The 13,409-nt window shown below is 40.3% G+C and overlaps 1 protein-coding gene across 1 annotated transcript; it reads left to right on the forward strand.

Moving 5' to 3' along the window:
* Window positions 1-11,446: 11,446 nt before the first annotated feature.
* Window positions 11,447-12,364, forward strand: LOC144254539 (eukaryotic translation initiation factor 1). Its single transcript, XM_077797835.1, has one exon. It carries the CDS (start codon window positions 11,586-11,588, stop codon window positions 11,925-11,927), a length of 342 nt encoding a protein of 113 aa, XP_077653961.1. The 5' UTR covers window positions 11,447-11,585; the 3' UTR covers window positions 11,928-12,364.
* The last annotated feature ends 1,045 nt before the right edge of the window (window positions 12,365-13,409 follow it).

Below are 13,409 nucleotides of genomic sequence, written 5' to 3' on the forward strand. Positions count from 1 at the left end.
CTTTCACAATGTGCAATCCATCATTGTTCTCTCTCCTACTCAGACTCATTGTTTGATAGTGTTTCCTTTTACTTCTCCCTCATGCTCTAGCTCACACTGACCTATATTTCACTTTGAGAATTGCTTTTGCTGCCTGGATCACCATTATTAAGGCCTCTTCTAAAGCTCTCTATTTACCAGTGCTTTATCCCTGTCATGTCTCGCTAATGTACACCCTGAGTTTTCTTGTTCTTCCTAGACATCCTTGTCTCTTCTCTTGTCTTCAGTGACCACCTAAGTTGACTCCCAGTTTTATATCTCCATCCAAGGTCTTGATCCTGACTCTGTTTCTATGTATGGACCCTACAGAAACCTTAACTACATCATGAAGCAGCTACAATCCCAGGCAAAGACGCCAATACCTTGGGCTGTACCAGTTTCTCTAATGGCACAATACACTCCCACTTAAAAAAAAATTACCTGAGGCACATTTATCATCTACAGATTGGCAGAAATGGAAGCATAGAATTCATGGCAAGCGGGTCCCCTGAGGTCTAGGAAAGTTGCCCAGAGTAGATGGAGTCTTGTCCCCATGTGTTCACCTTGCATCACAGCTGAAGGACCTGAAAAGCACACTCCACTCTGGATTTTGTTCCCTAGGAGACAAGAAGCACCAGGCTAATGCATTGCAGGACCCCCTGTTCTAGGAGGGATTGGAATGGAACCAGACTGCTCTGGCCATTCTTCTTCACCTAAGGAGTCTGCATTCTCAGCACATTGCACAGTTGTTCTGAGACCCACAAGAGAGAAAGGAGAGGAAATCGGGTCAGTCCAAGGCTACCTGGAGGACGGCCCCACACCCGTCCTCTCTATGTACTTCTCATTATGTATTCTCTAGCAAAGAAAATGGTACCATATGCCCATCCAGGAGCACCAGGCCGAGGCTCCATCCTGGATTCCTTCTGCCTCCATCACGGTTATAAAGCCTTTTCAGAATCCAACCTGAAGAAGAATCAAGTACATCACATTCTATTCATTCCCACCACAAGTTGATCCTATTCCTTCTCATTTCTGTCCAGACTAATGCTGCAGCTCATTTGCTCGTCAGCTCGGGCCCTTCTGATGTATTTTATTTTCATGTTATGCTTTGGATATGAGGCGCCCTCCCAAAATTCAGAGGTAAAATGATTGGCTCATGAGAGCTGTAGCTTAGTCAGTCTGTCCTAGTTTGAATGGACTAACTGGGTAGTGACTGGAGGCAGGTGGAATGTGGCTGGAGGAGGTGTGTCACTGGGGTTGTGCCCTGGAAAGGTTCATCTGCCCTGCCGCCCCTCCCTGCCCTTCTACTTCCTGGCCACCCTGAGGTGAGCAGCTTTGCTTTGCTGCCTTCCATCTGCCATGGTGTCCAGCCTCACTTGAGCCCAGAACAATGGAGTTAGCTGACGATGGGCTGAACCTCGGAAACCTCTGGAACAAATAAACTTGTCCTCCTCTGAGTGGGTCATGTTGTATATTTGGGTTACAACAATAAAAAGCTAACACGTTTTACTTCTAGGGGGTTGTTTAAAAATTTAATGGCTTTTTCTTTATTTTCCCTATCTTTGAAATCCCACGTGTCTTCTTATAATCTTTAGGGCAAACTCCAAATCCTAAGTATGGCAAACAAAGCCCTTTACTTCCTAAGCATTGCCTCTCTTTCCTGCTTCACCTCTCACCGCCCTCATGTCTTCTGGGGACTCTACCCAAGCCATAGTTCATGCTCTTTTCTGAAGATTCCACACTTTACCTTACTACCTGACTCTCAAACATGTCACTCTCTGGCTGGAGTGTTCTCCCCTCTCTACACCAGATCATTTCTATTTAATTCTTTAAGACCTAGCTCAAGTGTCACCTCCACCAAGAAGCCGTCTGTGAGCCCTCATGGCAGACGTTGTATCAGTAGAAAACCAGGACTGTGAGCAGATGTGTCCCTGTTACATAGGCTTCAGTACCAGGGAAACTCAGTGTAGCTGTTTGCATTCCTCTTTCTCTGCCTGGACCTTGGAGGCAGTGTGGTGTTGTGCAAAGTCCCTGAGTTGAAGTGTTGGACTGATTTGAGATTGAATTATAGGGTACCAACCACTTTATGATCTTGGGCTAGTTTCTTAATCTTCCTGAGTTTCGGTTTCCTCCTGTGTACACTGCACATGGGATTGTTGTGAAGATTAGATGAGCAACCTTTGTAAAGTACAAGATTTAATATAAGCACTTGCTATGAATTTATTCCTTTTTTAACTTTCTAGTACCATGTTCATGAACTGGAGATGGGAGATGAGAGCCTGCATTCCATTCTATGCTTACTCTAGGGAAAATTAATGTTCTGTACAGGTATAGATCTGATCCCAAAGGTAAAGAGTGAAATCTTTGGGATTTGATTAATTCAAACGAATATCTGGATTCTTCAAACTCTAACTGGATCAGGTCTAGCTCTCCCCTGCATGATGTGTAAACACAGCAGAATCTCAAGGTCTGGCACCCCAGCAGCTGGGAGCACCTGTCTTCTCACCCAAACTTGGTGAGCTCTTTCATGGCAGCCCCTCAGCATTCTTCTCAAGACCATGACTCATTTCCAGTTGCTTCTTCTCTTTTCCAACCCAGCGCTCATCACAAATGCACAACGCACAAAGGAGGGATCAGATCTTCTAAATACAATGAGGAATGTGAAGCAACCTTGCCTCCTCCCTGCTGTCGGTTCTTGCTGTGTCAGAACACAGTCCCACAGTAGACAATGCCACCTTGTGGTTCTTAGGAAAATCATTCCTGGAAAATTCAAGAAGCTCATTGTTTACATCGCATCTCACCACCAATGTTCCTTCCTTTTATATTTTCACAGAATAAATCGCCATCCCCTAAAACTGCACCACCACCCCCGAAAAAAAAAAAAAGCCAGATTATTGATAGAGCAGCAGATCACTCCAAAATGAGAAATTCCCAGTGCTGTCTTTAAAGAATCCTGGGATAATTATGCTTTCAACAGAAGGATAAGGGTGGGCTGGCTCTGTTGCTTGTTTTCCTTGGGAAGCAGTGACACATCATTATTATTATTGTTGTTTTTGTTATTATTATTATTATAATTATGAGATAGCCTGGAGTACGGATTCCCACGCCACACTCTCATCCTGTGTGTCAGCAGTTTGAGTACCAAATCCCGTGCAGAAAGCCCTCATCCACACTTGTCCGAAAATGTTTCCTCTGGGTTAAAATCCGCACATAAAGGTTTCAGCAGCAGCAGCTGTTTGGGCCTCTTTGGAGTTATGGGAGAGCTGTGGGTTCAGTTATATTTCCTTAGAACATAAAAATAGGAGGTTTTGGTTTGTTACCTTTGAAACCTCAGGGAAATCAAACCCAGAACTCATTTCAGATGCTGAAGAGATTAATCCGTAGTGCCCTCTGAGCTGGAGGAATGACTTGATGCCCTGGAATGGTTTCTGCAGCAAAATTCTGTCTCTCTTCTGTTCATAAGTGACCAGAAACAGCATTTTGAACATCCTGTGATAGAATTCACAGTACTCTTATGTATATAATGTCAATTAATGTTTCTTTAGTTTTTTTATAACCCAATTCCAATGGAATCTATTAAAAGCAAACATCAAAACCGTTTTAGATTACGAATAATTTGTATACGATGGCATTAAAACACATTGGTAACATCTGCGGGAATGAATAGACTGTTTTATAAGGCAGTTTGCACTATTGGGACCTCAAATATTCTCACAAAAATGCATTTATTCAGAAAATGGACATTTTTTGAGAGCCTAATCAGTCTCACACTCTGTGAGGTTTGGATACCCAAGGAGGAGTAAGATGCATGTACTGATCTCAAGAAGTTAATAGTATAATAGGAGAAACAGGCAAATACGCAATTACAAATGCATATGGTTAGTTCTGTGATTAGGGAATTGGGGCTATATGAGCAAATGGAGCAACATGGCTGTCTAATGCTAGGAATCACAAGCAACAACAAATGCATACTGTTGGTTCTGTGAATATCTTTCTCCTTCCTGATTAAGGTTGAGAGAAAGAATATGAGTTGGGTTTGAAACTGAGGAAAAAGCAGTAAGCAGTTCTTCTGATAGTGTGCAAGTTCTGTGTTGGAACTTTGTACTCAGTGAGGCATTATTAAGGGGTGGTGGGACCTTTAAAATGTGGTGTGGGAGGTCATTAGATCATTAAGGGCATCACAATTAAGTAGCTTTTTATAGGATCCAACTTAGTCCCTGAGTGAGGAGTGGTTTTAAATGAGTAAGACTGGCTCTTCCTTTCTCTTTCTAGCTCCTCTCTAGCTATGTGATCCCTCTCACAATGTTCCTTTCATAATGCCAACTACCATAATGCAATGCGGCCAGGGAGTCCCTCACCAGAGCCAGCATCAACCTGATTGGACTTCAACTTCCCAAACTATGAGTTAAATTATTTTCTTTACAACATACCCATAGGATTCATAGATATTTTGTTATAGCAATGGATAAGGGACTAATGTATTCACACAAGTGGGCATATAGGTTCAGGAGACTTTTGAGATGGATGGCAATATGGGAAGGGTGAGGTCACCAAGGGAGTATGTGAAAGAGAGAGAGCAGATGGTGACAGTCTATAATTAAGACTTTGACAAGGGAAAGCTTCCAGGAAAAGGAAAGCCAGAAAAACAGTGCCATTAAAGACAAAGAAAGGGAAGTTGAGATTTCCAGAAAGAGAACGTATTCAAGATTATTAAATGATATAGAAACATGTCATAAGATGAGGATTGAAAGTGCCTATTAGATCCAACAATACAGAATTTATTAGAGACCACATGGTAACAGTTTCAGGGACCAGCAAAGATAGAGGAGAGTTTTCATAGAATTGGTGACAAGGATGGTGAATGAAGGATTCCATCTCACTCCAATCAGAATGGAAATTACCAAGAATGCAAGTAACAATAAATGACAAAAATCACATAAATGAACAGATTGGTGGTTTCAGGGAAGAGGGATGGGGAAGGAAGCAGAAGAGAGGTAGGTACCATTACAAAAGATCAGCCTTGAACTTCCTGTATCTTGTTAGTAGACACACAAACCTATATATGAGAAAAAGTTGCTTAAAACTCAAGCCACAGAATGGGATAAAATATTTGCAAAGGGCATACTGATAAAGAAATTACCCCCAATGCACAAAGAACTCTTAAAACTTTGCAATAAGAAAATGAGCAACCTGATTAAAAAAATGAGCAAAAGACTTAACTGGAGACCTCACCAAAGAAGAACAAATAAGCATATGAAAAGATGTGCAACATCATATGTGATTAGGGAATTGTAAGTTAGAACAACAATGAGCAATCCCTCCACTATTAAAATGGCCCACATCCAAAACAATGACAATATAAAATGCTAGTGAACATCTGCTGGTGGGAATGCCAAATGGTACAGCCACTTTGGAAGACAGTTTGGAGGGTTTTTTTTCCCTCACAAAAGTAAATATACTCTAAACATAAGACCCAGCAGTTGTGCTTCTTGATATTTATTCAAGGGAATTAAAAACTCATGCCCACCCCCAAACCTGCACATGTTTAGAAGCAGACAAGAGGTTCTTTAGCAGGTGAAAGGATAACTACACTATGGCACATCCAGACAATGGAATATTATTTGGCACTGAAAGAAATGAGCTATGAAGGCATGAAAAGACTTAGAAGAATCTTGCATGATATTGCAAAGTACAAGAAGCTAACTGCAGAGTTATATATTTATATGGGTGAATTATATGTCATGTGGAAAAGACAAACCTATAGACTCTAAAACCATTGATTTCTAGAGGTTAGAGGAAGGAAGGAAGGAATTTGTGAGGAACACAAAACTTTTAGATCAGTAAAACTATTCTGTATGGTACAGTAATGACAGGTGTCATAGTTCATTTTAAAAACCCATAAATATACAGTGTCAATGAATGAACACTAAAGTAACTGGATTTTAGGTGATAAAGATGTGTCAGTGTAGCTTTATCAGTTGCAGCAAATGTACCACCAATGATGAAGGAAGCTCACAGTGGGGCATTCTGCTTGTGTTGGGGTAGGGGGCAAAAGGGAACTGTTTTTTATTCAGTTTTATCTGCATATTAAAAAGTTATCAAAAAAGTACACAGAAATAAACATACACACAAAAGTTCAAATAAAAGTTGGGAAGTCTGCATAAGATTAGTGAGTTGTAGCAACTGCAGTATCCTGGTAGTGATATTGAACTGTGGTTTTGCAAGATGTTATCATTAGGGGGCTCTGGGTGAAGGGTGATAGGATCTGTTTTCTTACAACTGCTTCAGCATCTACAATTACATCAACATAAAAAATAGTTTAATTCAATATGTACATCAGATCAAGTCTTAATCCTAGGTCAGAGCATTCAACTTCTCATTCTCCTTAGAATAAAATCAGACCTTTTTCTGTTATATATAGTCTTGCACTGTCTGTCCTTTAGCAGCTTCTCTTTCTTTCAACAATGGCTTTGACTATAATGGCTTCATTTTGTTACCTGCGTAGGTCAAACTGTTTTCCTCTCTAAGCCTAATCTGTTCCTTTGCCAGGATTCTTCTCAGGCCACTGGTATGGCTGCTTTTTCTTGCACCTAAGTTCAAATATCACTATTCCAGATCATTCTATTTAAATTATTTGCTCACTCAATCTGTTTACCTTTATTCCCTTATTTATTCTAATCATAATTGGGAACTCTGCATTTTTATTTGCCTTTCCCCCTTTAAACTACTTCTTAAGAATGCATGTTCCCGGAGTTCAAGGACCTTTCTCTGTCTTGTTTCCTCCTGTGCCCATACTCAGTTCAGTACTCAGTTCCTACTAGGTGTTCAGTAAATCTAAGCTAAATTAAATTTTAAATGCATAGACATCTCAGAGAAGATTAAAATGGGGAGGGGATTGAGAGAAGGAAAAGAACTGTAACTTTATGACCTTGACAATATAAGCTGTTTAAACTGCCCTTTCACAGAGAAATAATAGAAAATATATTGCTTGGTGAGAACCAAAATCAATTTCCTAGCTTTTCTGAACATTTGAATAGGTGATTCTGAAAAGCAATTAATGACAGATTCCCTACTCCCCGTGCCCTGGGCCTGAGAGTGAGGTCAGTGTGTTCTCAGGGCACACAAGTCCCTGTGCTTCCCAAGATGAAGACCCAAAGACAGAAAGAATTGCAAAGCATGTGCTTCTGTGCTAGGTGGTAGGATGCTTTATTCTAGTTCATTGTTAGATCCATTATTTCCTGCTGCTAGTCTGATAGCTCCTCATTTCATCAGGTTTGGTGCCTGGAATCTGTGAAATAATGGTAATGCATGGAAGAAAAAAATGCCCGGAGTTTTAGACAAAATGTGTTTACTCCCCACAGCCACAGTTTGGCGTGACTCCATCATGAAAGAGTTGTTCAAAAGCAAAGCTCAGAAGTGGAGCCCAGCTTTTGCCACCCTCACCCATCACACTCCACCTCCTGATGTTTGCTGCTGCGGCTGGGCTTTTGGCTGGACTTGGAAAGGTTTCTCCATTTCCTGCAGCCTTCAGGGTACTATAACAAGATACCACAGATGTGGTGGCTTACACAGCAGAAGCAGTTCTCATTATTCTGAAGGCTGAGAAGTCCAGAATCAAGGTGCCAGCAGATTTGGTAACAGGTCCTGATGAGGAGCTGTTTCCTTGTGATGACCTCATGTGGGGTGGAGGGGAGAGGAATCAAGCCTCTTGGCTTCCTCTTCTTATAAGGACACTAATTCCATCATGAGGTCTCCAACCTCATGACCTAATCACCTTCCAACGGTCCTACCTCTGATAATATTGTGTTTGAGATTAAAGTTTTAACACATGAATTAGATCCACTGTGGTATATTTATACATGTACACAGGAAAATTACGTCAGATTCCTTCCACTTTTCTTTTTTTTCCACTGTCTTTCCTTTTCCTATACTCCTCCCCTCCCTTCATTCCCTTTTGTCTAATCCATAAACATCTATTATTTCCCTCCTCCCCCATTGTTGTGGTTTAGCATCCACAGAAAAAACATTTAATCTTTGATTTTTGGAGATTGGCTTATTGTACTTAGCCTTATTATGTCCATGTCTTCTGTTTACCAGCAAATGTCATAAAGTCATTCTTCTTAATGGCTAGTAATATTCTATTGTGTATACATACCACATTTTCTTTATCCATTCATCTGCTGAAGGGCATGTAGGTTAGCTCCTTAGCTAAGCTATTGTGAATTGTGCTGCTATAAACATTGATATGGTTATGTCACTATAGTATGCTGATTTTAATTCCTTTGGATATATACCAAGGAGTGGGATTCCTGGGTCAAATGATGGTTCCTAGCTTTTTGAGAAATCTCCATACTGCTTTCCAGAGTGGTTGCACAAATTTGCAGTCTCATCAGCAAAATATGAGTGTACCCTTTTCCCTACATTCTTGCCTATGTTTATTATTACTTGTATTCTTGATAGTTGCCATACTGACTGGAGTGAGATGAACTCTCAGTGTTAGTTTTCATTTGAATTTCTCTCATTGCTGAAATGTTGAACATTTCTTTCATATATTTGTTGAGTATTCATATTTCTTACTGATTTCTTTGTTAGGTTAGATTTAGAAACAATTTTTTTTTTCAATTTTTTGAAAGAGTTATGCTGCTTTAAAGTGAAATGATGTTTTATCCTAGTTTGAAAACTTCTCCAGCACACCTTTGGTTTTCCACCTGGCTTAATGGTCAAGCATCAGTCTTCTTTGCTAAACATGGTCATGATCTAAACTTGCAAACATCAGGGGGCCCCAGGGCTCAGTCTCTGGTTCTCTTCTTCCCTGCTCATCTACTATGTGTCCTGTTTAGCTCCTTGATTTTAGATGCTCTCTTACAATCATGTACTGCCAGCCTTGGCCTCACCTCTGAACCCCAACTTCTATATCTGGCCATCTATGAGGTTTTTCTTATGAGTATGCACTAGAAGCTTAGTCTAACATGCCTAAAAACAAACTTTTGATTCACCTGTCTATCACGTGTTCTTGATTTTTCTCCATCTCACAACTCATCTTATCCTTCAGAATCTGCTGTCTTCAAAATATACCCAGAATTTCCCACCACATGTATGTTTCCCATTGTCCACCACGAGTTCCTGCTGTAGACCTTTGTAACTGCCTTTCCTTCTTCTGTACCAGGTATCCACATCCTCACCCCCTCACTTCAGGTCTTTGCTCAAACATCACCTCCTCAGAGATACCATTCCTGATGCTTCCATCTAAAACAAGAAATCCTGTCACCATTGCTCTCTATTCCCTTCTACTGCTACATTTTTCAAATACGATCACATTATGTAGTATAATATACCATAGTCTGCTTATGCATAGTCTGCTTATGCATTATTTGTCTATTCCACTAAATGTAAGCTCCAAGGGGACATGGAATTTTTCTATTTTATTCTTATATTTTCAGCCCCTAAAATCATACTTGGCATACAGTAAGTGATTAATGAATAGTTAAATTGCTGAGTAAATTCTCTCATTTTTCAAATAAGAAAATTGAAATCTTGAAGATTGAAGCATAAAGAGGTATCAAAATTCAGCAATTGCTTATGATAAATAGAAATTCAGCACATCCCTTTTTGTCTGGTTAATTTAGAGAGCTGGTGTTTCTGGAGGCAAGAGGTACAGAACTTTCTGGAAACTCTTTTTTTTTTTTTTCAATTCACCATGATCAGCAAATGACCAGATAGTTGAGACAACTTGCAAAGCAAGTTGAAAGAGTTATGCTGCTTTAAAGTGAAATGATGTTTTATTCTAGTTTGAAAACTTCTCTAGCACACCTTTGGTTTTTTTGTTTCCTGCTGCTAGTCTGATAGGGGCTCAAGTAGAAGGAATTTTTCAAGTCACTTGGAACCTCGAACAGAGGAGAGGCAGAAATTGTGGAGCAGTATCTCAGCATTCACAGTCCTATGTCTAAGGAGACCACCTCTACTTGGAGACACAGTGGCCTGAGAGGAGCATCTTTGGGAGAAAATTAAGGTAGAGGTCATATCCCATTTATTCCCTGTGAACAGAAAAGGATGTGGCTGCCCAAATAAGTAACCAGCCAAACCATTTCAAATTTAAAACAGATGACTGAGGGTTAGATGTTGAAAATAAGAAGTACATTTCTATGATATACATTCCATCCTATCTGCAGCATTACACCAGTGGTTCATTTAACCTTATTATGAAGCAAGTTATGAAAAACCATATGCATATAGATTCTTTGTTCTTCACAGAACAATTATTTTGTCCTAATTTTTTGATGATTAAAAATATTCTAATATGCTCCCTATCCTGTAGACCTTCCTCCATTGAGAAAATAGTAGAAGTGCCCACTGCTCAATGAGTTAACTGACTGTCTATGCTAAATTATCAATGAATCTGTTTAATTGGGTTATCCTGACTGCCAGGCTGTATTACAGTCTACCCCTTCCTGCTACTCACTCACACACACACACACACACACACACACACCCTTCTTCCCATTTGCAAGAAAATTGTTTGGGAAAGTGTTCTTCATACTTATTCGCATCTGATGCTAATGGAAATCATAGTCTTCTTGGTAGCATTATGACAAACTAGTGGAAGTCCAAATAAACCTGAATCGTAAAGTAGCACCCTATGTAATATCTCAGTTGAATTCCTATGAGAGAAAACTATTTTCTTTCTACTTACTCCTGAAAAAGAAGTGCTGAGAAACTTGGTAAACCATTGGAATTGACAAGGCTGATTCTTAAAACTGGATTTACCTGATTCTTCTGTAATACAGACAATAGCATAGGAGGATAAATGAACAGGGGTCATCAAAACATCCCTTGTCATCAGTCTCACTTTGTATTACTTTGTTCTGAGTTCAGTCAATAGCTATCTCCTGTGAACAATCTTCACCCTTTATCAAAAACCCACTTACAAACATAACTAGATGGCTCCAACTCTAGCATTGATGTGTAACACATTACATTATAAAGGTATAGAATCTTCAACTCCTTTTAACAAAGGGGGCTTATTTGCCTTATCATCACATTATACAATGTGCTATGAGGTAGGGTCATGTTAAAAGAAAAATTTAAGAGTATATATGATTTAGCATTCTCTACAATGTCATCTGTAGAATTCTCTGGGTGTCATCTGGGATATGGCATAGAAGCAATGACTCTTGACTATGGCTGCCATTAAGATCATCTGGGAAATGTGTAGAAAATACCAATGCTCAGGTTCTAGCACCAGAGATTGGGGCCTACTAGGGCAAAGATGGAGCTCAAGTAGAGGGAATTTAAAGCTTCTAAGATACTTGCTCTTTGCACCACGAATTGAAACTACTTGGTAGGGCTGATTTGAAAGCATTTTTCATCACCTACTAATTGCATTATCCTGACCAAATTTCCTTGTTTAAAAAGCAGGAAAACAGGCCCCAGTCACTGAGCCGCCGCCGAGGACTCAGCAGCCTCCCCCTCCAGCCCCCTCGCTTCCCGACGCTCCGTCCCCCCCGCCCGCCTTCTCCCGCAGCCGCCTTCCGCAGGCCGTTTCCACTGAGGAAAAGGAATCGTATCGTATGTCCGCTATCCAGAACCTCCACTCTTTCGACCCCTTTGCTGATGCAAGTAAGGGTGATGACCTGCTTCCTGCTGGCACTGAGGATTATATCCATATAAGAATTCAACAGAGAAACGGCAGGAAGACCCTTACTACTGTCCAAGGGATCGCTGATGATTACGATAAAAAGAAACTAGTGAAGGCGTTTAAGAAGAAATTTGCCTGCAATGGTACTGTAATTGAGCATCCAGAATATGGAGAAGTAATTCAGCTACAGGGTGACCAGCGCAAGAACATATGCCAGTTCCTGGTAGAGATTGGACTGGCTAAGGACGATCAGCTGAAGGTTCATGGGTTTTAAGGGCTTGTGGCTCACTGAAGCTTAAGTGAGGATTTCCTTGCAATGAGTAGAATTCCCCTTCTGTCCCTTGTCACAAGTTTAAAAACCTCACAGCTTGTATAATGTAACCATTTGGGGTCCGCTTTTAACTTGGACTAGTGTAACTCCTTCATGCAATAAACTGAAAAGAGCCATGCTGTCTAGTCTTGAAGTCCCTCATTTAAACAGAGGTCAAGCAGTAGGTGCCTGGCAGTGTCCACCCTGAAACAAAGCAATAACGTGATGTTTCAGCAAAGCCCAGAGCCCCAAGATCAGATGGCTGTGTCTGACCAGAAGCTTCTCAAGTCTCCCTCAGCTGAGGCCCCTGCCCTAAGAGTGTCATGACCTGATCAGGAGGAATGGGGTAAGGCAGCTGTACCACTAGAAGGGGGGCCTTTGGTAGTTTTGGGTTTTTTTTTTGTTTGTTTCATTTTGTTTTTTAAAAAGAATCCCTCGTGTCTAACGTGACCAGGTGGGCAGAACTCAGAGGCCATCTTCCTTCCTGTGAGGTGATGTGACATCTGGCTTGCCACCAAGGTCTTCTTTTTGACTAAACATATTCAAGCTAAGGGGTATCCAAAACAACAGAATGTGAGGCCAGCTTAATATCAGTTAAACTTTTGACAAGGGAACAAATTCCAAACTGATGTTATCAGTCCTGTAGCTAGCTGTAGAGCTTTGCAACTCACTAGCAACAGCTGCCCAGTGCCATGTGAAGTGATAAACTGGTTTTTGGTTTTCTTTTTCCCTTCCAGTTTTAATGTTATTTAATGTATTTAAACCCTTATTTAAATAAAACTTGTTTTCAGAAATAAAAAAAAAAAGCAGGAAAACAACACTTTCCTGGATTGTTCTTTTATGTATGGGATCAATGAAATGCTTGTCACTATTTACACTCTCCATTCAACCTGGTGAACCTATCCAAGCCTCAGATTTCCCTTTTGTAAAGTGGGGATTGTCATAAGTATCAAAAGATAGGTTAGGTGCAAGAACTAAATGAGATAATGTGTGAAAGTACTCAGTTGTGTGTTTGCATAAGAGTCCAGCAGGTCTAGCCACTGAGTGCACTTCTAGAACAGTATCTGGCTCAGGGTAGATTGTAAATAAATATTAATCCTTTCCTCTCCTTCCCTTCCATCTATTGTTATAACCTTCCTGATCACTACTGTTATAAGTATGGTCTTTGACATTTATTAAGCAACCCTCTCTGAAAGAGACCAAAACATCTAAGTGCAGTTTTGGGTTGTTTCTTTTTAAATGAAGGTGAATTAAAGAGGACATGGTAGGTGTGGTTGTGTATTAATAAATATAAAAATACAGTTTAGAAATAACTGAGTTTCTGACTTTTGAAGTCAAAGCATTTAAGCATTGGGAAATGCTATCTACGTGAAATGAGTTAGAAAACTTCTATAGAACCTTGTTACTCAAAGTGTGGTCCTCAGACCAGCAGCATCAGGATCTCTG

Source organism: Urocitellus parryii, chromosome 4 (genome assembly GCF_045843805.1).
Source record: "Urocitellus parryii isolate mUroPar1 chromosome 4, mUroPar1.hap1, whole genome shotgun sequence".
Classification (NCBI taxonomy): Eukaryota; Metazoa; Chordata; class Mammalia; order Rodentia; family Sciuridae; genus Urocitellus; species Urocitellus parryii.

Coding starts and splice junctions, on each gene's coding strand:
- LOC144254539 (XM_077797835.1), top strand. CDS start 11,586: ATGTCCGCTATCCAGAACCTCCACTCTTTCGACCCCTTTGCTGATGCA.